Genomic DNA, 27125 nt, shown 5'->3' on the forward strand with positions numbered 1-27125 from the left:
CTATGTGTCACTTGTAACTCCTAACAGAAGTACCACCATTTTATGGTAACTGGATGGGATTTCAACTCAAAATACACAGAGCCAGAACAGATATTGCAAGGGCATCCCCATTTGATGCTCTGGCAATTCCATCAACCCACAGTCCTGGATTAGTTCTGAAAGGTTGAAAGGCAAAGTTGACTTCAGTGGGATTTGAACTCAGCATTGAGAGAGTTTGGGACAAATACTGCAAGCGCTCTATTCAACACTCCAATGACTCTGACAATTTGCTGCTTTGATATGCATATGCACATGTGTGTGTATGTGTGTGTGTGTGTACGTGCATGTGTGAGTGCATGTGTGTGTGAGCGAGCATGAATGTGTGTGTAACAAAAGGTAATTCTTTTACGTCAAACATATTCCTTGCCCTTAAGCTGAAAAAGACCAATAAATAAATATTTAGTGCATATTGATAATTTCAGCATTATAATATTATAAATACCACTTAGTAGACATCTATTATACTCATCTGTGATACAGTGGATAAAGAGTATTAGAATCCTGTGTGAAGTAAATGTTTATGAGCATAATTCTGATTTGAAAACATGTACACTGGAAATATGATGAAGACTAAACTGCTTGAAACATATCTGACAAAAAATATATATACAAAAAATATACAGCAAACACGTTTTATATCTTTTAGTTTATAACATCAGTTGAATACGAGCCAACGTAGGTACTTCTACACAACATTTTAATCTGCTAGAAATAGAGACCAAATTTCTTTCAAATCATAACTTACAGTATTATTTTTCTTAAAAAAGAAGACATTCGATAATGCAATCCTAAATATATAATTCATTTCTTCATATTGCCTATTTTACTACTTGGCATGGGTTGAATAGAGACTTAAAACAGGATTTGACAGATAGATGACCTTCCAGTCACCAATTGTTACTGTGGTTTTAGGTAAGAGATTTTTAAAAAAGTTTATTGGTCTTTGAAAGTACAAAGTGACAGGATATACTGTAACCATTAGATCCCTGTTTTGCTTGGACAGTGTCATGCAAAGACATGGAATGTCAATGTCCATGCACACACATACATGCAGAAACACACATATATATGTCATTGTTCTCATTTTATGTCTACTTTCCATTGTTTTATTGTTTGTTGGTTAGTTGCTGTTTGACAATTTCTGTGCTTTTAAGAAATAAGAAAGCTTGTGCTGTGGCTTGCTGGTAGTTGGAAGATCCACATACATCATTATGTTTGGTTTTTCTTTTAATTTACTATCGTTCATTCAGTCTGCTACACTTGCTATAAGTACAGTTAACACAGGTTATCAATATTATTATTATTATTATTATTGTAGGTGGTGAGCTGACAGAATTGTTAGCATGCTAGGCAAAATACTTAGCAATATTTCATCTGTCTTTACATTCTGAGTTCAAATTTTATCAAAACTGACTGTGCTTTTCATCCTTTTGTAGTTGATAAAATAAATACCAGTTGAGCACTTGGGTTGATGTAATCAACTTAACCTCTTCCCTGAAATTGCTGGCCTTAGACCAAAATTTGAAGCCATTATTTTTATTGTTGTTGTTGTTATTATTATGAATGCTTAGTATGTTATTATCATTGTTAGGTGGGTTATCTGCTAGATCACGATATAGAGAAAAGAGGGTAGCCCCTAATGTTTGTTTTCCATGCTGGCATGGGTTGGATGGTTTAAGAGGAGCTATGCCAAACCAGAAGGCTGCACCCAGCTGCAATGACTGCTTTGGTGTGGTTTCTACAGCTGGATGCCCCTCTCAATGCCAACCACTTTACTGAGTATTGTGGGTTCTTTTTATATAGTACTGACACCAGTGAGGTTACCAAGTAACTCACAAAACAAAATCCCCTCAAATGAGTAGGGAATAGTAGTGAGGGAATTGGCTTTATGCCAGATGATAAAAGGTTAAAGCATAACAGAAGAGTGTCTCACAGACACACACACAATAAATTTTCATAGTTTCTCTTGACCAGTTCCACTCACAAGGCATTGGCAGACTTGAGGCTAATAGTAAAACACACTTCCCCAAGGTGCTGCAAAAGAAAAAATGAGTGATGATGATCATCATCAACATTTAATGTCCATTCTCCATACAGGCATGGACCGGATAGTTTGACAGAATTTGTTGAACCATAGAGTCACATTGAGCTCTAATGTCAGTTTTAGCATAGTTTCTATGGCTGGATGCCCTTCCCAATAACCAAGCACTTTGCAGAGTGTACTGGGTGCTTTTTTGTGAATCACCAGCACAAGTGAGATTGTCAAGTAACTTGCAAGACAAGAAATGAAAGAACAGGAAGAAAGAAAAAGGGGGGAAAGAAAAAAGAAAAATAGAGAAAGCCTCCTTGACTAAATGGGGGTGGAGTGGGTGGCAATATTTGCTTGAGAGAGGGAAGAAGAGTGATGGTTCAATGCCAGGTGTTGAAAGACTAGAATATGATGGAAGAACAAGCCCAAGTGTCTTGCTATAGAGATACAAGGCTACCCCACATATATAAGGGTGGGTGGGAGTAGCTGGAAAGCTGAGAAAACAAGAATAAAGTGGTCGCTGAATACCAGAGTATTGCAAGATACAAGGTGGGTGTGAGATGTAGAAAGTGGATTGCAAGGGTTAAGAGTAGAGGTGCATGTAATTAAGTGTCAGTGAAAGATATAAGAGTGGTTTGAGGGAGATGACTATGGTAAGTGGAGCATTGGTAAGTGGAGAGGACATTAAAAGCAATAGTAGAAGAGAGAATTGTTTAAAATGGAGTACAGTCAAGGAGAAAGAGCAATGACTGAATGCATGAAAGAGATTGGTGGAAACAGTGTGGGCAAGGATGATAAGCAACATTGATAATGATCGAACAGATTAATAGGATTATTGTGTCTTATGTTATCTGGTACTTTCCTGTGACTCAGTGCTATCCTATACTAGTCCTAACCACTTCAGTGTAATGCTAAGTTTTTGTCGAGTGATTTCTTTCATTTTTTTTTTTCAAATATTATCAAATTTATTCACTGATATTAATAAATTTATGAAATAAATTTCTTATAATTTGTCTAATGTCTGTTCTAATGTCTGACTCAAATCAGTTTGAAGTGGAAGCCAATTTATGATGTTTTATTAGAATTCTTTGAAGGAAAGATGTCACTGACAAGTGTAATAATCAAATGGAAACCATAATGATTTTCTTCAGTCTTCTTTTGGATCAAATAAATGATTACATCAATGTATAATAATAATACCAAGTTGATATGGCAATGTAATAAAACTAGCTGTTACACAGGAGCTTTATTATGTCAGTTTTTGCTAAGAGGCAAGAAGGATATTTGATTATCAAAGTCAACAAAACTGTGAACTCAGAAGCAAAGAAGGAGATTTTTATTATTCAATGTTATAATCTTCTCTATGAGAAGAACCAAACTAATAGCTTCAGCTTCATTTTTTCTTTCTTTTCATATAAATCTCTCATAGGGTGCCAAATTTATCCAAGAAGATCAGTCTAAATCTTTTATATATATACTCTCAACATACATACTCGGTCATCACCCATACACACTTCAAAAGGATATTATTATAATCTATAATAATCTTTTAGATGAACTCGAACACCAGCCTTCAAATGAGATATATATTTCCTTTTCAACAACCAACTGTTAGTGAGAGGTGTTTCCAAAATGAAATACAGGTGCAGCCATGATCACTTTGCAACCATGTGGCTTCAGGTTCAGTTTCACAGTACAGCACCTTGGGAAAGTGTGATCACTGAATAGAAATCTTCATTTATATTTTACTTGTTTCAGTCATTAGACTGTGGCCATGTTGGGCACACTACTTTGAAGGGTTTTAGCTGAACAAACTGACTCCAGTATTTATTTTCTAAAAGTCATGTATTTTTTCTATCAGTCTCTTTTGCTAAACTGCTGAGTTGCAATGACATTAACACACCAACACCAGTTGTCAAGTGGTGGTGGGGACAGACAAAGAGACACACACACACACACACACACATACACGCACGCGTGCGCACACACACACGCACGCATGCGCATACACACACACACACAAAACTTAATTAACATGTAAAACACAGATCTTGTTCTACTTTAAGACACAAACCTCTAAACCCTAATTTATAGCCTACCTCCCCTGTTACACTCTTTGGTGTCAGTGCATATGCAGGTTACACTAACTTCTCACTTGGATATGAGCAACAAAGACTTGTATTAGCTCTGGCTCCAAAGTCTCCTTCCAGATACATCTGCTTATTCTATCATTCTCTGAACCTCTTCAACCATCCACAGCTTTTCTTGTGTTGAGGAAATCTATCTCACTTCACCTTCAGCCAATGTTCTGTCAAATGATAGTCCTCAGTAACTTCAACAATAATCTCACACTGATGCTACTGGTGCAAGTACTAAATCTCTTGAAACTCTCAGCAGAATTACCTACCACACCCCCATATGCTACACAATACCCTCACCTCCTCTACATTAAAGCACTCCAAGTTAATAGATTACTTGGAGCTCTACCAAATCTATGTTAACAATCAATAGCAGTGGATATGCTTCACTGGGGTGGGACTGACACCAGCCTTCTAGATATGTCTCCCCACAACCTGCACACAAAACTCACATACCCAAGCCATTCAAATGGTTTATTAATCCAAGGTCACCCCACAAAAAACAGAACCCACAAATCTTTGAATAAAATTGTTTGAAAATGACACAGAGGAATAGATTGAGATGAACAGTGGTTCTAGCAAGACAGGGCCATCCCTCATGCATCAAATGACTCCCTAGCCTGGCTGAGAGAGCGAATTCAGGAGAGACTGATCAGCAGGAAGTATGATGTTGAGAGAGCACTGCATTCACCGGACTTGAACCCCCCAGATTTTTATCTGTGGGGGTATCTCAAGGATAATGTTTACCAGAACAACCCTCAAATGATGTGTGAACTGAAGGCAGCAATTACAGCAGAAATCAGGGAAATCCCCAAAGAGGAATGTGTTCGAGTAATTGACAATTTTGCATGACATATGCAAGTGTTTGTGTGATGTATGCCATTTGGAGCATATTTTGACCGAAGTTTAAGTCCAGCAAATTTCAAGAAATTTGTTGGACATTTGTAGGATTTAATAACATTTTTATGGGTTCTGTTTTTTGGGGTCACCCTGTAGTTGTGCTGTAGCTGTGCAGGCAAAGAACATAGTCTGTAAAGCTTGGGGAAAATCACCCACCCCTACAAATTACAGGACTCGTATCTAGTACTGCAACTCCTGCAAGACTATTACCCAGCCTGTAAAGGATATTTGTAAACATTACATAGCCTGTAAACTCTCTTACTTCCCATATTCTCCAGCAATTTTCTATACTCTTCCTTTCATCCATTTCTCAACCATAACAGTACTGTAAGCAGTTACTTCCCTGAAAACGGCTTCAACATTTGCTGACTGTTTTGCATCCAACTTCACATTGACACATTAAGTAAATCTTCAAAGTCTACTCCACCATTCTCACCATCATGCACTTATACTCATTAAGTTTAAAATTTTAAAAAATCTCCTGTCACTTCAAATTAACATGCCATTCTTATTGAGAATATCTCTCCCATCATGCTCAAGCAATTCCTCCAACAAGTAGAGCCTATCGTATTAAACTCTTCAATCCTTCTACATCTACAAGGATAAGTCCCAATCCTTGGGTGCACCCAGTACACTCTGTAAAATGACTGGAATTAGGAAGGGTATCCAGCCATAGAAACCATGTCAAAACTGATATTGGGATTTGATGTGACTTTACAGTTCATTAGATCTTGTCAAAATGTTCAATTCATGCCAGCATGGAAAACCAATGTTAAATGATGATGATGATGATGATGATGATGACGATTAAATATATATCATGGACTCTCCCTTCATTAGACAACAAATGTGGGTTCTGTAATTTTTTTTCTGAACAGCCACAAGTTGATTTGTTTATAGTGATCAAATGTTTGTATTCACATAAGCTCACTCCCTCCATTAAATTGATATTACCTGTGCAGGTGCACGATGTGTCACATGTCAGATGACAAAATGATCGCAGAGCAATGTGAAATGAAGAATTTTGTTCAAGAACACAACAGAACACATGGTCTGAGAATCGAAACCATGATCTCACAATCATGAATGCAACACCCTAACCACTAAGCCATGCGCCTTCACACACACACACATACATACATATATATATATACATATATATATATATACATATATATATATATAGTGTCTTATTAAAGATGAAAAGCTTCACAACTGTTACTCTAAATTTCATATAACCAATCATCACACAAAAGTGAACTTTGGGAACAATACAATGGTTTATAAATGGTGAAGTTATCCAACAAATTTCATGGGTTTTGAAATGTCTCAGCCTCTGTCTAGTTGGTTTTAAGTGTTTATTTGCTATTTTGTGAACAAACCTCCACATCCAAGCAATATCCACATGCAACATCAACACCTCATACCAAATCTACACCAACTGCACAAAGAGCTCTAAAATATCTTCCAACAGGCATCACGCTATCTTGGCCCCCTAAACCGCAAAAAGATATCATCACTGCATATATCAACATAACATTAGCCCATCGTACCCCCACTTAAACATGAACAGTGCACAACTAGGACCTTCACAATCACTTCAAGTTTTGTCATTATTGACAATCTCTCCTGGCAAACTTATAATCATAATATAGTAAAGACTACATCATAAAGACTGACCTTCCTCTTCAGGGTCAGAAAATACTTCAGCCTTCAACAGCTACTAATCCTCTAGAAATCTAAGATGAGTCCTTAATAGAGCACAGCTCCTGCATCTGGATCAAAGCTATTATAACACATACTCTGGACTGCATCCAAAGAAAGGCCACTTAACTCTATGCATGATGGTATGAAGTTCTCACCAATGCACTACAACCTCTAGATCACAAATGTACCATATCCTCTTTCTCTGCCTTTTCAAATACTACTACTACTACTACTACTACTACTACTACTACTACTACTACTACTACTACTACAACTACTACAACAGTAGTATTTGTTTCTTAGAGCTGACACTACCATCAATCAGTTACTCACAACTCACTTATTTGCCATCTCTTTGCCCACCGCTATTCCCAGTCTTTCCTTCTTAGAATGCTGTCTCTTTGGAATTGTTTCTCTTTGGAATCTTTTCTTTATGGCAGTCAGCTTGCAACTGTCCAAGAGGAATGTTAACAATATTGATCTGACCAGTCCCAGAAGGCCTATAAAGCTCGTGTATACAGCTCCTTATTCTAGAGCAAACCAATAAAAATAATAATAGGGCATACTTTAGTGAAAAAAACGCTATTGTAATATATTTTTTATGTTTTAGAAAATGTATTAAAGTTAAAACCAGATATGATTTTATTCAGCTGTCTATCAGAATGTGTTCAATCCATCACCCACCAAAATGTAATCAGCTACAGCAAATATTAAAAATTCCACATTTTGTACTTTAATAAAGACATACACATGCATGCGTACACACATACATACACACACACACACACACATATGAGCATACAGGGACACACACACATGCACAAAGTGGGTTCAGGCCCACTGTATGACAACTTATGCAAATGTCCTTTACTATAGCATTGGGCTGCCTAAACTATTGTGAGTGGATTTGGTAGATGGTAAATGAAACAGACCTATTTGCTGTGTGTGTGTGTGTGTGTGTGCATGTGTCTATGTGTATTTACTTGTATGTGCAGAAGTGTGTGTGTGTGTGTGTGTGTGTGTGTGAGAGAGAGAGAGAGAGAGAGAGAGAGAGAGAGAGAGAGAGAGAGAGAGAGAGAGAGAGAGAGAGAGAGAGAGAGAGAGAGAGAGTGAGTGTATCTCTTTGTTTTCATATCATGCAATAATTGTAAATAAACATTCATAGCAGTGGTGTTGTTCGTTTGCAGTCTTCTATTGCAACATGTTTGGCTGTTGTGCTGTTTGTGTTTGAAAGACTAAAGTAAATATCACCTTGCTTGGAAACAGGTGAGGGCTGACAAGAAGAGTACGTAGATGTAGAAAATCTACCAAAACAAATAATGTCTGATCCATGGATAATGGAAAAAGGAAAAGTTATTATGATGATATGATGATATATATATATACATATACATATCAAAAGATGAGTTATAATACTATTCCACATATACAAAAACAACCATACCAACAATCCAACATACCTCCATCATCAGCTGCCCCATGGATATCATTATGGTTTTGACACCTAGGCAGTACTATTCACTAAAATAAATGTTGCTTGGGAACAAACATAGCAAAGAAACCACAACTTTCAAACACATCTACCCTATGTACAACATTATCAGTAAATAAATTCAATAAGTAAATCTATAACCAACTCCTATATATATGTAATTCAAATTTCTCCACCCCCACATTTTGTGTTTCTTTTATTTTTTTTATGCATTTGTTTTTTTTTTCTTTCTTTGGTTATTGTATGCATGCTATGTTTTTTGGTTCTTTGAGAACTATATTTCATGTATGAATATAAGCATAAAACCGAGCAGCAACTCTTGAAATTCCAACTCTGTCTGTCTGTCTCTCTTTTTCTCTCTGTATATGTGTGTGTGTATATATATATATTATATATATATATATATATATAGTGAGAGAGAGAGAGAGAGAGAGAGAGAGAGAGAGAAAGAGAGGGAGAGAGAGAAGATAGATACAGAGATGTATACACACACATATATTATGTAATAGGACTACATGTGGATCTATTCAAAATGTTATGAGACAAACATGGATACATGTTTTTACATGCACACACATATATATGTATACATACAAACATTTATATTTACAACTACAAAATTATAATCATAAATATATATCTACATGCCTCTGTGTGTGTATGTGTGTGTGTCTGTGCATCTACACACATACACCTGTGTATATCAATATATTCATACAGAAACATATTGTCACAGATATGTGATATTCAATGCTGATATCAAAGCTAGAGAAAAATTCAAGAACACCATCAAATTATTTTATTAACAATGGAGAATGATGCATATAAAGATTATTTTTCAATATAACAGATATTTATCTCAACACATCTCTTCCATGTATATTTCTAGTATAACGTTAGATTTAGAGAAGTTATAACTAATTTTTCTCTTGACACAAAAGAACAATATATTACAACTTGCAAAGTTTTGACCAAACAAACATTTCTTTGAGTATCCAGAACCTTCTTTTGAATTACCAGGATTCACCTTGGAGTGAAATCTGGGCTATAAAATATAGGCCAAGTTTTTTTTATTGAAGATATAACTGATGTGTGTATATTAGGAGACTGTTGAGAAAATGAAAGAAATGAACCATTATAACCTTTTCCTTGCTTATTCCTAATACTATGATAAACTGTTACTTTGTAAAATTGTCAATAAAATCTAAGAGAAAAACTACAAAACAGAGAGAGGGGGAAGGGGAGAGAGAGAGGCAGACAGACTGACAGACAGAGAAAATTATCACATAACTCCAAGAGTGTTTTCTAAAAAATATGATGGCTTTTCATGACTGAATAGTTATTTGAATCAAGTTATTCTTCTGGAAGAAATCAACTGAACAGGGTTGTTTTTTTTATTCTCTAACTGAAGTGGTTTGTCAAATTCTGTGCAGGCTTTTAAGTTGAGTTTTCTGAAGCAAGGAATTTACACTAACCATTCACTTGACAATAGTATAAAGAAAAATATTTTTGTATTGTTTTCTGTATTATTTTGTGATTCCCAGGCGAACATGTTTACAACTGAGTATAAACTGACATTCATACAATTTGAAATGTCTTTAGTTCATACTCAAAGACAACTTCCAGTAACTTTCATTGTTAGTATGCCAGGCAAACAGCTTGGTGACATTTTGTCCGTCTTCACATTCTAAGTTCAAATTCCGCTGAGGTCAACTTTGCCTTCCATCCTTCAGGGTTGATAAAGTAATTGCCTGTTAAGTACTAGGGTCAATGTAATTGACTTCCCACTCCCCTCAGAAACTGCTGATCCTGCGTCAATATTTGAAACCATATTACAAACACACATATAGTGGGGTGCAGCATTTTACTTTGATAAATACTGAACAGTAACCATTGCTATATCCACTCTTGAACTGTTTAATACAATTCTTTACATAATTATGATTTGTAAAACAACTAAAGACTTTTAGGTGTAAAATATATAACTTCACCTTACTTGTAGAGAAATGTTATATAATACCTGATGCAGTAAAAGTTTAAGTAAACTGAATGAAATTAAAAAGAGGAATGAATAGATGATTAAGTATACAAAATCATTGAAATGTAATACATTCCTCGGTATATATTAAGGATAAACAAGTACCAAATTATGAGCACAATGGAAAAGAGAAGAATTAAGTGAGAAGGTAGAAGTAGAATATGAAAAATCCCTCTTCAGAAGTCTTACTCCTTTTACTGATGTGATAGATACTTACAGGGTGTGTGTGTGCAAAAACAGAGTTATGGAGTTTGAAACCCTAAGAAATAGAATGCCTGAAAATAATTTGAGGATCTGGTTATGCAATAGGCAACATTATAGTTGAATGTTAGATCAAGCAATCAACTTTTGAATGCTTGCCCACTTGCTTGTCTGCCTTACTATGTTGAGATGAACAGCAACAATAATAAATGCAAAAGAGCAGTAGTTGAAGCATTCAGACTGGTTCACCTTGCTGCTTCCATTGTGGATACAGAATGTACAAGTATACAAATGTGCAAGTATACAAAAAATGTACAGGTATACAAAAACAGGCTGGACAATGAAAAAGTACATATCCTGACTCGCTATGCTATGCTCCATACCAATATCCGTTATATCTAAGAATTTGAAGTCTGATCCTTAACCATCTGGAGATGCATCATATATAGTGCTATGAATCTGAGTATCATGCCAAGTCTTTTGAATGACAACTTACAACTACTTGACTGACTTGGAACTATACAATAACAACAACAAAACTTATAGAATTAATTAGGTAGGTGAGATCTGAAGAATACAGGTTTGAAATTTCACTATAAATAGTAAATATTCATTATCTAAATAGCTTCATCAGTGTTGGACCTGTACATAGTTACAGTATATTACTAGCTAGATGGTTGCTGTAGCTGTTGTTTTACCCTAGGTCAAGGCTGATTGAAAAGAACTCTGATTAAAGAATTTCCAGCAGTGACCATCATGTCTTTAGAGGAGTATTTAGGGTATTCTTCCTTCTCTCCCTTTTTAATACAGCAAGGTGTGATTTGATGGAGACCTTGTTGCTTCTTCTAGCAAGTTCAATGACCATGTAGAGACTCTGCACATTATTGGTACAGTAATGTATGGAGCCTGTACATGGTCAATAACAATGATAGTAATTATTTCTAATTTAGGTACACGGTCAACAATTTTGAGGGTAGGGTGTTGTTGATTTCATTTACCCTTCTCTCTTGATCGGTATTTTATTTTGGTAACTCCAAAAGGATGAAAGTCAAAGATGACCTTGGTGGGATTTGAACTCAGAATGTAAATACTTAGAAGAAAGCAAGGCATTTTGTTTGATGTTTTAATGGTTCTGTCAATACAAAGCCCTTAATGATAATTGTGTCTAATTTAGGAACAATGCCAGTAACTTGGGGTGGGGTTAGTTGATTACATCAACCCCAATGTTTGACTATTACTTTATTTTATTGACCCAGAATGAATGAAAGAGTTGGGCCAAATACCACAAAACATTTTATCTAATGCTTTAACAATTCTGCTAAAATGGAAAATTTTTTTTATCAAAATGCAGAAGGAAACTGAGATGAGATGTTGTTTCCAATAGCTAAAGAAGGGAGTTTTGAAGAAAGGGCCAGTGGACTTGATCCTGGCTGCACAAGATCAAGCTCACATCACCACCACCACCATCATCATCGTCATCATCATTTAACATCTGCTTTTCATGCTGGCATGGGATAGATGGTTTGATTGGAACTGGTAAGCTGGAGGACTGCACCAGGTTTCAGTCTGTTTTGGTATGGTGCTACAGCTGATGCCCTTCCTAATGCCAGGGTGCTTTCTACATGCACTGGCACGGGTGCCATTTACATAACACCAGCAACAGGCACAAACTATGATTCCACAGGTGCCATTTACATGACACTGGCAAGGATGAGATATATAAGAAAGAATATAAATAAGGAAGACATCTTGACTGCATGTAGAGTATGTAGTACAAGAGAAGAGATAGTTAAAGTGCTTGCTCAGAAGGTTCATAAGAACTGGAGACATGACCAAGTTAATACAACCTTACATTAACAGATTTGTAAAAAGCTTAGATTTGAACATGTTGAAAAGTGGTATGGCCTTAAATTAGAGAATATCCTTGAAAATAAACCATGTAAGGGTATTATGGAAGGTAAATGTAACATTCATACCACAATATTGTTAAATTCAAAACAAAAGATTGAATTGTTTAATCAATATTGTTTACCTAAAGTGTTTGAAAAAGAACGTGAGAAAATAGAGAAATGCCAGGATCTAAGGCACAGAATTCAAAGACTTTGGAATTGCTGTGAGGTTGTTATTATCCCAATTGTAATGAAAGTATGAGGAACAGTGACAAGAAGCTTAAGTGGCTGGTTGAAGATGGTGGATATTGAGATGAATTTGCTGATTCTACAGAAGGCTTATTTGTTTGGCACAGTAATAACCATAAGTGAGGTGCTAGATACATAAAGCTGCAGGATGCAGTTTGATATCATATAATTAATTACAGACAGAACAAAACATGATGCTCAGAGAAAAAAAGAAAGAAAAGATGATGATGATGCTGTTTTGTTGAAGAACCATATAGAGTTGGCAAAAGCATCAAGAATGGTAGAAGATGACTGTGTGGCATTACACAAAAGAGAAAGTGTAAGCATTGAAAATACCAAATAAAAAAAAAGGAGAAAAAATTCAAAAAATCAAAAATTCCCTAATCTCTGAGGGTTACTGGTGGGAACCCCACAAAAACTAATCACCCTGACCACTAATGCAAGTATCTAATCTCTAATCTACAGATACACACTCAGAGCAAGCCAGTTCACTAAGACCATATTTATCACTCTCATCCACATTCAAATTTACTGGAAACAACAGTTACCTGTCCACCTTCATTGATCCTTTCTATTAAAGGATCAAGGCCTGAAATGTTGAGGGAGGGAGTATGTCAATTACATCGAACACAGTACTCAACGGGTACTTAATTTATTGACCCCAAAAGGATGAAAAGTAAAGTTGACCATGGCAGAATTTGAACTCAGAACGTAGACACAGATGAAATGTTGCTAAGTATGTTGTCTGGCATGCTAATGCTTTTCAATAATAATAATAATAATAATAATGATAATGATAATGATAATAATAATAATAATAATAATAATAATTATTATTATTATTATTATTATTATAAACCTTTCTACTATAGGCACAAGGCCTGAAATTTGTGGGGAGTGGGATAGTTGATCACATCAACCCCAGTACTCAACTGATACTTAATTTATCGACCCCAAAAGGGTGAAAGGCAAAGTCAACCTCACTGGAATTTGAATTCAGAACATAAAGACAGACGAAATGCCACTAAGCATTCTGCCCGGCATGCTAACGATTCTGCCAATGATGATGATGATGATGATGATGATGATGATGATGATGATGATGATGATGATGATGATAATAATAATAATAATAATAATGAGAATAATAATAACAACAACAACAACAACAACAACAATAATAATAAGAGTAATAACAATAATAATAGGCAGCTATAAGAATCAAACATAAAGGTTGTTCCTGTTGTCATTGGAGCACTGGGCTCAATACAACCCAACCTGTAAAAACATCTAGGTACTTTAGAAATACCCTACAATGTTGATGTATTGCAAAAATTGGTTTTACTTGGAATTGAACTTAGTCAACTGTGGTGGAATTTGAACTCAGAATGTAAAGACAGATGAAATGCCACTAAGCATTTTTCCCGGTGTGCTAACAATCCTACTAGTTTGCCACCTTAATAATAATAATAATAATAATAATAATAATCATTATCATCAGCATTATGTAATGTCTGTCTTCCATGATGGCATGGGTTATTATTATTATTATTGTTATTAAGGCAATGAGTTGGCAGAATCATTAGCATACTAGACAAAATGCTTAGCAGTATTCCATCAGCCACTACTTTCTGAGTTCAAATTCTGCCGAGGTTGACTTTGCTTTTCATACTTTTGGAGTCAATAAATTAAATACCAGTTGAGTACTGGGGTTGATGCAATCAACTATCTCCCTCCCTCAAATTTCAGGCTTTGTGCCTATAGTAGAAAGGATTCTTCTGTAGTTTTTCACTCTTTTTTTTATATGTGTATATATATATCCTACTTAATGTGGATATATTGTAAGAATGCCTCAATTCTGGAGTCCAGACATTTGTACATTATTGCATATACTTTATACGCACTTTTTGACAAGTTGTGGTGCACCTGAGCACTGTATACAATAATTTCATTATTATTATTATTATTATTATTATTATTATTATTATTATTATTATTATATATATACTGGATTAAATTCATTGCAGTATCAGAACTGGTATTTATTTTATCAACATCTGAAAGGTAAAAAGCAAAATGAACCTTGCTGAGATTTGAACTCAGAACATAAAGCAATGTAACTGGGTATCACATAACATTTTCTCCAACACCTTATCAATTCTACTAACAATGATGAAAATGATTTCATTTTATTTAAATTGAAACTCAAGAGAAAACATTTTAATGTTGATATCAAGAATAATGGCAATCTGTAAAAAGAAAATTGCACTTCACAAAATGCATGTCATAAAAGGCGAAAATCAAATCATGCATCCAAAAAAAAAAAAAATCCATAAAGCAATGGAACTTAAAAATAGAAACAAATGCATGAAACAATTAATAAATTTCTTTACAGATTAAGACAGTTGTAATTATAACATAAGGGAATCATATCTTTAAGGTACATGGGATTAAAGGCTCGGTTGTAAATTTGCCAGTCTTAGAACTGAGTGGAGATATTTGTTTGGTTTTTTTTTGTTTTCTCAGTGTCTTTAAAGATTAAGAGAAAAATTAGAAAAACTATTTTAATATTTTAGTCTTTTAACTACTAGAGAGAATAACTTACAGGTCTGAGAATTCTGTGCTCAAAAAGAAAAATTCTTAATCCCATGAATTATGCTTTGCAATAATGTGGTTCAGAGTTTGATCTCACTGTAAGATACTTTGGACATGTGCCTTTGGCTCTAAGTTTGGTTTGAGCTAAGTCATACAAGTTACAATAGGTAGATGGAGACTGCGATGGAAGTCATTGAATAGGCTATACCCATTCTTGGATTGGTAGTAGTCTTTATACATCCTCCAGTTCAACACCCACATTTGTCTTTAGGCGGGGTGAGTTTTAGCAGAGTCAACTCTTGCAAATATACTTACTAGGTCCCCCAGCCTGAATATAATTATGCTACTTTCTATTGTAGTAACCCATGAGGCATAGTTTCTTTCTCTCTTTCTCTCTTTCTTCTTACTTATTTTGGAGGCCCTACAAATATGATGAATGCTTGCTGCCTTTCTTTTTTTGACTAAGTCATTAAAAAGTGTACAAAGCAAAATCAATTAATGCTTTCAAGGAAGAATACTGGAACAATTCTCAAAATATTGGGTAAGGAAAAAAAAAAAAGGGATTGTTTAACAAAGAAACTCTCATTATGTTTAATCAATAATTATAAATTGACTTAGGATATTTTCATTTTTTGATGTCATTTCTACTCCTAACTGACCCTCAATTAAAAACCTGAAAATAAATAATAATTAAAAATAAAATAATTAAAACAGTAAGGAAGCAGTTTTTACATGCTGAATTTTCATTAGGATTTTTTTTCTGGGGCATTAAGTAGGCACAGAGGCAACAAAATACAAGGCAATGAACACAAAAGATTATATATGTGTATGTGAGTATATGTGTGTGTATAACATTTATATATATATAATATATTTATATATGTTATTATAATCTTTCTGCTGTTTTCCTTTTTTCTTTTTTTTTTTGTATTTGTCTTTTTTCTCACTTTCTCTCTACTGCCATAAAATGCAAATTTGCAACATAACAATGAAAGCTGGAGGCAAGAGAGAATAAGGCAGTGGAAGACGAGAGAGATAGATACTGCAGTATAGAGAATTTCTTAGTAGCCACAAAATGCACTGACAAAACTTTGAAGACTGACCTCTTGCCAGTTATCTACCCTTGATTGCTTGCAGGGCTGCTCCATGCTTTCACTGTTTCTATTTAATTGTTCTGCAAAAGCCTAGATAGAACAAGGATAACACAGATATTATGGCCTTCTAAACAATTTTACATGTATGAAATTATTCATGCAGAGATTTTTTTTTGTTTACAATCAAATATGTATATATATATATTTCTTTTTTTGTTAAAATATAGAATAAATTTTGTCTATAAATTCGTTTTTCTACATTGTATCAAATGTAAATAACATCTATGAGACAAGGCATCAGCCAATTTTTATTCAAAGCTATAGACTAATAATCTCTATTTTTAGACACTATGACAAATTGGATAACAACAAAACACAGGGGACACTAACTGATTATCTTTTTCCAATTCACTCAAAACCTTTTACTGGATTTTGTTCAATTTTCCTCAACAAACTTTCATATAAAACATTTTCTAAAAACAAACTGATTTGTTTTTATAAGCAGTCAATACATTAAAAGCTTCCATCAAATTTCAGTATTTTGATTTTCAGATATAATTTAGTTGTTCTCAAAAAATCTCAAATGGCAATAAGGATGGTATTCATAAAAAAAACATTTAATTATCATGCTGAATTACTGATGAAAGGGGCCTAGTATTCTGGCTCAAAACGATTTGTTTTAAATCAATCCTCTCTACTTATGTATGGCATCATAGGTAATATGATACTAAATCTTTTAGTAATAATAGTTGTTGAGGCTAGCCTGATTGCTGACTGATCAGGCTAGAGTGAATAGAAATATGTTAAGAAGAGCTCCACATGTTAGTTCTACATGCATTTATGCATGCATTCATTCACATATGTATGTATGCATGCATCCATCCACATATGTATGTATGTATGTACGTACGTATGTACGTACGTATGTATGTATGTATGTATGTATGTATGTATGTATGTATGTATGTAGTATGTATGTATGTATGTATATATGTATGTATGCATGCACACATGCATGTATGTCAGTCACTAAATTAATAAAAATACTAAAATATGGGATAAATCAGGCAAATATACAACTTATGTTAGTTGTATTACAATATTAAATATACACTCATCAATCAAAGTTGCAGGCATTATCCTATAATTAAAACTAAATGGTCAACGTGTCTTTTTGTGCTGACTCAACAATAAAAAATATATATAGTTTTACACATATAAGAAACTTCCAATGTCATTATTTGGTCTGCAGGAAATAACAGCTAAATGTCTCTCAAATAATACCCTATCTTATAAAAAATGTATTCCTTGCTAAACTATAACTGAATAAAAAAAAATGACCGGGGTTGAAACAATATCAACAAAAACTATCTTTTCTCACCTCAATAAGATGAAACATTGCACTAGACAAAAAATCACAGCTCATGGACAGACAATAGCCACAAATCATCTCCATACGTGTAAAACAAAAATACTCAAAATGAATGACAAGGGCAGTACTATTTGATGTTGTTGAAGTAAGCTCCAGGCCCCACAACTCTTGCCATTAAAAAGAAAATCACCCCATACACTCATACACTATAACATTCTCAAGCACTGCAAAACAAGCCAATGATAGAGCCACTACGAAATCTTTTGACTTGCTTAGAAAAGCAGTCAAATTTCTTTCAAATCATATTCAGTTGTCTTAAATAATAAATAGTTGGAATGTTTTTGATTATAGGTCTGCTTGAAAAAGTCTAAACTACAATTACAACATCCTAAAAGCATTATTCTTTCCACTCAGTCATGATAAACATAAAGGATACATTCACACAAAAACAAATGCATTATCAATAACCTCATTAGACCACTCTTGGACTGGGATGCATACTATCAATGATAAGCGTAGAGGAACAATGACTATTATGATTTATCCAAGTCCACCTTGCTGTTTTTGCTATGCCTAGCAATTCATTTAGAAGCAGGACTGGTACTAAGCACTTGGCAAACTAGGTGATTTTTTGGAGTGCTAAAATTGGGGAACCCATAAAAAAACTTTAATTCAATTAAAAGCACAAAAGAATGTAGATGACGTCACAACCGGAACAATCAGGGATGGAGGATGTGGGCAAGTGGGTGAGGAAAGAGACTTGTGTGGTGATATGACCTGTCACATGACTTGGCAAGAAATATTTCAAGTTTCATCCAGTAAGAGATTTACTCAGTGATATATGATCATAAAATATAGATTTCTTGTAAGTAGGTTAACTATTTTTGCATTTTTCAGTTGGTGTAATTAATGACGATGGTGGCTGGGGAATATTGAAAGAGGATCATAGTCCAGGACTGGAAGAAAAGGGCCGAGAAAAGGGAGAACATGTTGTAGACTTGGTTGAGGGTGTTGGATGCTCTGACACTAGCTCAGTATAGAAGTGTATAAAATTCAAGTTGAAGACTGGTGTAAGAATTCTAACTCACAAAACAGTAAAAACAACTTCACCAATCTCTTTTGTAGTGTCTTGAAGGAAGTTATAAACCTCAGTCAACGAATGGTTTTGGAATTGATAAGGGAATTCACTGAGACTTTTGACCATCCTTTAATGAACCTGTGTTGTTGATATTGAGCACCAAGTCAAAAAAACCTTTGATGAAATACATTCCAGTTGTAACTATCACCGTTTTTTTAATACTTTTTTGCATACTTAGGCCTTTATAGTCTATTGGTCCTTCATTTTTAGTAGGATAGGGTGAAGGAGATTTAACTGCTAATCCTAATTGCTTGAGTGACCATACAAAGGTTTTCCTAATATGTTGATTGTTCAAGATTGTTGATGCCTCCACTCAAAGTTTTTTTAGGGTTTAATATAAGGAAAACACTATTTTACTTTGATTTTTAACATTATGCTAAAATATTCTCTATTCTAAAAAAAAATTCCCATCAGCATAGATATTATCACATACTGTGAGCATATCTTATTCAACCAAGCCTAACCTATCCCAATGACAGCTTCTTTTAATATGGCTAAACCAAATACAAATAATGACAACAATACTTCTAATTGCATTAGAAGCAGATGTAGTGGGTACTCTTTAACCCTTTCATTACTGTATTTATTTTGAGATACTCAGTGTTTCTTTCAATTACTTTAAATATAACAAAGAATTTAGTAAAATAACTTAGTTATCATTCAGCTAGTATTAGAAACATAAATTGTAACTAAGGTTTGGTGGAAGATTTTAATTCAAAACTTATAAGACATTTGTACTCAAAGCCAGAACCAGTTTCAGCCGGGTTGGTAACTAAAGGGTTAAATTATAATGACTAGCAAATAATATTGTATATGAGAGTACAATCAAAACACTTAATAAAAGAATTATGCTGGATTTATCACTAGTACCTTTAAAGTTAGGTTTTATTGACATACATACCCCTTTCAGAACTGAAATAAGGAGTACACCTTTCTTATTCTTATGGGATTTCAAAGATAGTAACATACCTTTTAATATTAAATACATCATCATCATCATCATCATCATCATCATCATCATCATCATATCATTTAACGTCCACCTTCCATGCTGGCATGGGTAGGATGGTTTGACAGGGGCTGGCCAGGCAAAAGACTGCACCAGACTTCTGCGACTTTTTGGCAGGATTTTTACAGCTGGATGCTCTTCCTAACACCAACCACCCACCAGGGTTGACTTAGTGCACAAATACAGCATTCAAAAAATGGTTCAACTCTATACTGGCAACTGAAAAGCATGCAGTTTGTGTCAAGCACAAGCTCTCAAAAGCACTTTTACTGAGACACTTTAATTAAACAGCAAATTCAAGAAAATAACTTAAAAACAACCATAAAATTATAATTTTTTTTTACACACTAAGAGCCTATTTCCTACCATGATTGATTTACACACATACATATATGAATGTGTGTGTGTGTGAGTGAGTGTGTGTGTGTGTGAGTGTGTGAGTATGTGTGTGTGTGTGTGTGTGTGTGCATGCATGTGCATGTATACTTCTTACTATTCCCTTGTACTCTCATATCTGCACTGAAATCTACTACATCTTATTATCTGTAACCCCTTTGAACTTCTTTTAACAAACTGACATGAAACATTCAACAGGAATAAGATTCATTAGCTGACTGCATGATATATCTGTTTGATATTAACCAATACATACTGCATCATCTCATTTTCCCATGTTCCTTGTCCCTTCGTTTATCACATAAACTTCTTCACCTACCTATCCTTTCATTCTGCATTAGCAATAATATTAATGTAGATTTATGATACATCCTCTACCTGTATGCTGTATTTAGATGGTATCTGTTTCATTTACTTATGTCTCTGTGTTATTCTATGTCCCTTCCTTGCAACTAATTCTATATTGTTTTATTAAATTATTTATTAATTATCCACCAATATTTTCCATTTCTAATCTAAGCTTTTATGCATGTAATCATACTATGAACTGCATATATCTCTGTTTCCACAAAAGTGCCTTCTTCCTCCATTTGTTTCATATAATTTCCATCATCCAATCCATTACCTAAGCTTTTGTACAGCAATTAGTTAGTTTCATACACTTGTATATTCTGATTTATATATAGATATTACTGGATTTATGTTCTCAGCCTGTTCCTTCTATCTGATTTTACTCTGATTCCTTCTAGATTCATCTTAATTTTTATCCCCATTCATACGTATTTTCTGTTATACTTACTGTTTTCCAGTATACACTTTTTCTTTAGAATTTCTCAAACGATTTGTGTAAATAAGGTTCATACATAGGTCATTTACACACACATACACACACACACACAGTGTGTGAGCATAAAAACGATGATGCTAATGAACAATGATAGAAGATAGAGACAGGTTTATTTTAATCAGTGGATTAAGGAGACCATCTACATACAGATGGACTCACTACATTTGAATGTATACTTCAACCTTCATTAAATACAAAGTGTCTCAGAACTGTGCAAAAGTTTCAAAATTAGTCAGGGATCAGTGTGTGCGCGCGCGCGTGTATGTGTGTGTGTATCATCATCATCATTATTTAACAGCCATCTTCCCTTCTATGGTAGCATGGGTTGGACATTTTGACAGGAGCGGCTCAGGCAGAAGACTACACTAAACCTGTGTTTGTTTTGGCATGGGTTTTATGACTGGATGCCCTTCCTAACACCAACCACTCCATAGAGTGGAGTGAGTGCTTTTTATGACACCAACACAGGCAAGGTCAGTTTTGGCAGGGATTTTACAGCTGGATGCCTTTCCAAATGTCAACCACTTAACAATGTGGACTGGATACTTTTTATGTGGCATCAGTACTGGTAGGGCCACTAAATAACTTGAAAGACAAGGAATCTTTGAGAGGGGAGGGGGCATTGGCGAAGGTGACCTTGTGCCAGAGAGACAGATAGATAGGTACAGGAATGGCTGTGTGGTATGAAGTTTGTGTGTATGTATATATTTATGTACCAAACCCACTCACAAGGCTTGGGTTGCCCCAGGGCTATAGTAAAAGACACTTACCCAAGATGTCACACAGTGGGACTGAACCTAGAACCAAGTGGCTGGGAAGCAAGCACCTTACCACACAGCCTACCTGCACCTATATATATATATATGTATGTATAATTTAGGACAATCAGTAAGTTGTCATTATAGCATTCAGGGTTTCAAATGTCAGAGCGAAGAGCTATGATGCATTAATTGTCAGCTATTAATTGCCATCAATAGCTGATGAGAATGCATCATAGCTCTTCGCTCCAACATTCAAAACTTCGAGTACTAGAGTGACAACTTACTGATTGTCCTAAATTATACATATATAAATAGTCCTCTATTTACCATTCTTTTGTTGTCACTTTTTAATATTATTATTATTATTATTATAACATATATATATATATATATATATATATATATATATACACACACCTCTCAAATGCTTACATAAATGAATGTAAAGCTTTCAAGTTGATGTTAAATATTAGGTTTGGGTTTCGAATTTAGTATTGGGTTTTAACTAGATTTTTCTTTCTGATATTTCTAGTCAAGTATTGTTCACATCAAGCTATTGCTATTTACCCCACTCCATCACCCAATTAACCCTGATTTAGCAGGCCTATGATGAAAGATGTTCTAGCCATGACTACTGCATCATTTTGCTTCCACCAAAGTGTGTGATACAAAGGAAGTTTGGCTGCTATTCCTGGCAGATTTTGTAATCAGGTAGAGACTCTCTCACTGGCTCATGAAAGATCAAGCTGGTTTAATCTCAATTTTTTTCTCTTCTCACACACTGGGTGGTTGTCTGGTTGTTTACTGTTTCAGCTGAACTTGTATCCTGCAATGTGACACATCTTTTAACAATGATACTACATTTACTGCATTGCATTACCTCAGAAGATGATATCATCTTCAGGCAATACATTGAATTTCTTGTCAAACAATGGCTAACATCTACGAAAAACATTTCAATATATATATATGGGGGTGTGTGTATGTGCGTACTAGTAGTGTATATTACATTTTCATAAGAAACTTCTTATGGAAAACATGATACTACAAAGTAAAAAATAATGGGATAAGTATAAGATAGCTTGATTCAATCACTGAATGTGTTACTGTGTTGACAATCTTTGTGAAGAAAGAAAATAAAATAGATTGATATATTTATATATATATATATATATATATATATATATACTGAGATACACTGAAGGTTTAATATTCGTATAGTTACAACTATTTCAGGAAAGGGAAAAACAGGGATTGTGCAATGTATTTCACAGACAATAATGATGATGAAAATGCAGAAAGAGTGAAATGAGTGTTTATTAATGATTTTTATATGTAAACAGGTAAGTCAAATACTGGATAATACTACAATAGACCTATCTTTATAACACACCCACATATGAGGAAGAGAGGGCAATATGTTAAGTGATGGAGAGTCAGTAAGGCCAAAACCTACATTCTAACATTTTCTGCCTACACCCACATGTTACACCATAAGATAGTAACTATTACATTCAAATCCAACAGTTACAACCACTTTCAAGCTATTATATAGCTTTTAAGCAACTGACCCCGAATGGAAACATCTGCAAACAGACTTCTAACTTGTTTTGGAGAATTTGTTGCAATTGCTTCATCCAGAGTCAAATCCCAATGATGATCATATTTGAAAATTACTATTTTTAAATCTCACAATGTGAGATATTCAGTAACAGTACTTTGTAGTAAAGATTGTTTGCCAACATAACATGGCAGTCCTGCTTAAGGATGAACGTTGCTATAATTTAGCCCCAGGAGACATCTTCTCCTGCTGGCTATATGACAGAATCTTTACTACATGATCATATTTGTTGCTAAAAATCATGTTAAAAGTTCACAGTAAACAATCGCAGTTTCATGAAAACCTAGGAATCCGAAATTCCAGGATTGCAGGTTTGGATTTGGTCGAGAATGTCTTTAATTTACACACAGAGTTAGCCTTTAGATTATAAAAATTGTTATTGTACAAAAATGTTTGTTGCAAAAAGTCATGTTAAAAACATCGCCTTAAACAATTACAGCAATGAAAACTTGAGAATCTAAAATTTCAGGATTGTGGGTCCAGATTCAGCCTGAACTGTTTTTACTTTACTTACAGAGTCAGCCTGATTCAAAAATGGTATGATATGTTGAGGTACGGCCTCTAGGATTGACATTCAGATTTATTATATTATATTATTAAAGTAGTAAGCTGACAGAATTGTTAGCCAGGCGAAATGCTAAGTGGTATTTCATCTGCCATTAAGTTTTGAGTTTGAATTCTGCTGAGGTCGACTTCGCTGGGGTTGATGTAATTGACTTAATCAAAAATTTGAGGCCTTGTGCTTCCAGTAGAAAGGATTTATTAAAGTTGAAAAATTGTGACACACTGACATTCACATTTATTATATTAGATATGTTTAATTTTGGGGAAACTTTATTTCAATTAAAGCATATTTTGTGTGTGTGTGTGTGTGTGTGTGTGTGTATGTGTATTAAAGAAAGCAAAAAATAAAAAATGATAGTGTTCGAGACATGGTTAAACAAAGTTGTACATCCCCTCCCTCTTTCTCTCTCTCTCTCTCTCTCTTATTATTACTCCCACTGCCACCATCAACACTACTTTTAATAAAATATCCTTAACTCTCCCTAAGTTTCATTGTCTCTCTCCCTCTCTTTCTCTCTCTTCACCACCACTCTCACTGTTTCTATGCCTATTACTCTCACCCCATCATGAGGAATAGTAGGAGTGTCACTGAATAGTGAGAGAGGGAGTCTAAGTGTGACACAATGACACACAGAAATTAGTTTTCGCATTTATTATATTAGATGATTATAGTACTTTATGCAATATTGACCATCTTACAATCTCAGAGAGTAAATATATTTCAAACATATGGCTGAAATGGAAAACTAAAATTATACAAAGAGATAATTCTTTATATTTGGTTATTAATGGAATATAATATATTAATAGTTTGTTAGTTTTGGGAAATTTTCTGAAAGAGAAGATGGTGAAGCAAAACTAAATTTTCCTTGGAAAAGGCAAGACAGTTTTCTAGGCAGAGTAGTTCACCTCCTATAAAACTCTCATGATGCCTGCTAGAAATAATTCCTATAAGCCACCAATCAACTGGCCGCATTTTTATAATGAAAATAAAAGAGTATATTGGGTATGATATATGTCTGAAAACTGACACTAATTTGTACATTTTTGTATAAGATTTAAATTTCATCTTCTCTAAGACTGTTACTTCACTTTCTTTTTATGAGTTGGTAACTTCCACTTCTCCCAAGTGTGAAATTCATACAGAATAGTAAAACAACAAATAAAAGGAAGGAAATTATTCAGAGGAATAAAAAAAGAACAACATTAGAAAAAATGTAAAATCTGTCTGAAAGAATTATTTCATTTAAAGTATCTTCGTATATATTTGACAGTTGTTTCTTCATAATGGTTATAGCTTTAGCTAGGCAGTTTAGTTATCCTGAAAAGAGTTCAGATTTAACAAATCTTGACAGGTTACTGCCACCACATTACAAAAGACAGGTTAATTGCTTATGGTGGTACTATAGAAAAAGCAAAAGTACATGTACGGTTGTCTAACTTTTTAACTACTCAATATATTTGCTGGCTAAGCAACATTTTGCTGGATTCTCTCTCTTCTTCACACACAAAAACACACAATCATTGGCATCAATATTTTCCCCAGAACATATTGCTGAGGCAGACAATCTTGAAAAGAAAAAAAAAAAACTTCTAGTTTCCTCAATTATTTTAGTAAAGAACATTGTCAGGATACAAGCAAATAAAGTGAGACAAATGTAGACAGTAAAGAAGTCAACTTTAGAGAAATATAAGTTAGTCCAGAGCTTAATTGGAAATTTTTTTTTTAGGAATAAAATACCATGCATAAGTTTTTGTTCTAACAGAATAACAGCCCTAAATAACAATGGCCTTCATGTTGAGGCTAGTTAGTCTCTCTTACCCCATTTATGGCACACAAGCTCTCATGTAAATTCACTAGTCCTGAATAGGTGATTCACAGGGTTAATGTGACAGAAAATATTCAGTTGTTGTAATTATGTGACCAGAGCATAATACCCAGGCCTTAAGGATTGTAGTTTTAATGTAGACCAAATGAGCTCATCAGTGTTATCTGTTATTTAATGAATTTGAGTGACAAAGGGAATTTTATAAGTGACCTATCAAGCTGTTTCATGGGTTTCTTTTATATCATGCAGGAATATTTCTGAGAATGAGCACCTTGTACTCTTTGATCTTGCTACAGAGACTGAGGGTTTATACAAGTACTTTTGCTTCTTCCATAGCATCACCTTTAGTAATTAACCTGTTTCTTGTAATAAGGAGGCAATAACTGGTCATGATTTGTTAATTCCAAACTCTTTTCAGGATAACTAAACTACCAGGCTAAAGGTATAACCATTATGTAAAAACACCTGTCAAATATACTGGAAAATACTTTCAGTGACAAACTGGTTAATTCAAGTCTTTTCTTAGTCAAGAGAATCAACAAAATTAATGATACTCCTGAGGATGTCAAGTATCATGTCATCCCATAAGTTCTGTCCGATTTTACCTTTTTTAAAATTGAATAAAATTCAATAGTATATTAGAATGTCTAATGGAATTAAAAATTATTTTTATGCATTTGTGTATATTTAAACTAATTACAAACTATTTTACAGAATAATAGAATTAAAATTTTTTTGGTTAAAACCCTTTCTAACATGGAAGTATCCAAAGAGCATTTGAGGCACAGAATGCTTTTTGAGTATGAAAAAAGAAACTCAGCAGCGAAAGTGACTCGAAACACACTCAGTTTATGGGAAAGAATGCTTGAATGAAAGAACTTGTAGAAGATGGTTTGCAAGATTCAGAAGTGGAGATTTCAGCCTTGAAGATGAAGATCAAACAGGACGTCCAGTTGAGTTTGATGATAAGCCCCTTGAGGCATTACTTGAAGAAAATCCTGCATTATCAGTTGAAGAATTGGCAATGAAGCTTAGTTCAAACCATACAACTGTTCATCATCATCTTCAACAACTTGGAAAGGTTCCTAAAATTGGAAAATGGGTGCCTCATGAATTGTCCAAAAGCAGCCGCAAATCTTGAGTTGACATCTGCTCTTCTCTCCATTCTTGTGAACTAATTTCACCCTTTTTGGATAGACTTGTGACTGGGGATGAAA

At 34.3% G+C, this 27125-nt stretch overlaps 1 protein-coding gene across 4 annotated transcripts in view; it reads right to left on the reverse strand.

The window, feature by feature from the left end:
* LOC115209811 (tubby-related protein 4-like) overlaps nucleotides 1-27125 on the reverse strand; it is a 646703-nt gene that overhangs the window by 15807 nt on the left and 603771 nt on the right. For 2 of the 4 annotated variants that reach the window (XM_029778365.2, XM_029778364.2), the window contains one exon: nucleotides 16381-16461. The exons of the other annotated variants lie outside the window; for them this stretch is intronic. In XM_029778365.2, the coding sequence (XP_029634225.1) occupies nucleotides 16381-16461 (81 nt within the window). The remainder of the gene's footprint in view (nucleotides 1-16380; nucleotides 16462-27125) is intronic. 4 annotated transcript variants of the gene reach the window in all.

Source organism: Octopus sinensis, linkage group LG3, assembly GCF_006345805.1.
Source record: "Octopus sinensis linkage group LG3, ASM634580v1, whole genome shotgun sequence".
In the NCBI taxonomy this organism is placed as follows: domain Eukaryota; kingdom Metazoa; phylum Mollusca; class Cephalopoda; order Octopoda; family Octopodidae; genus Octopus; species Octopus sinensis.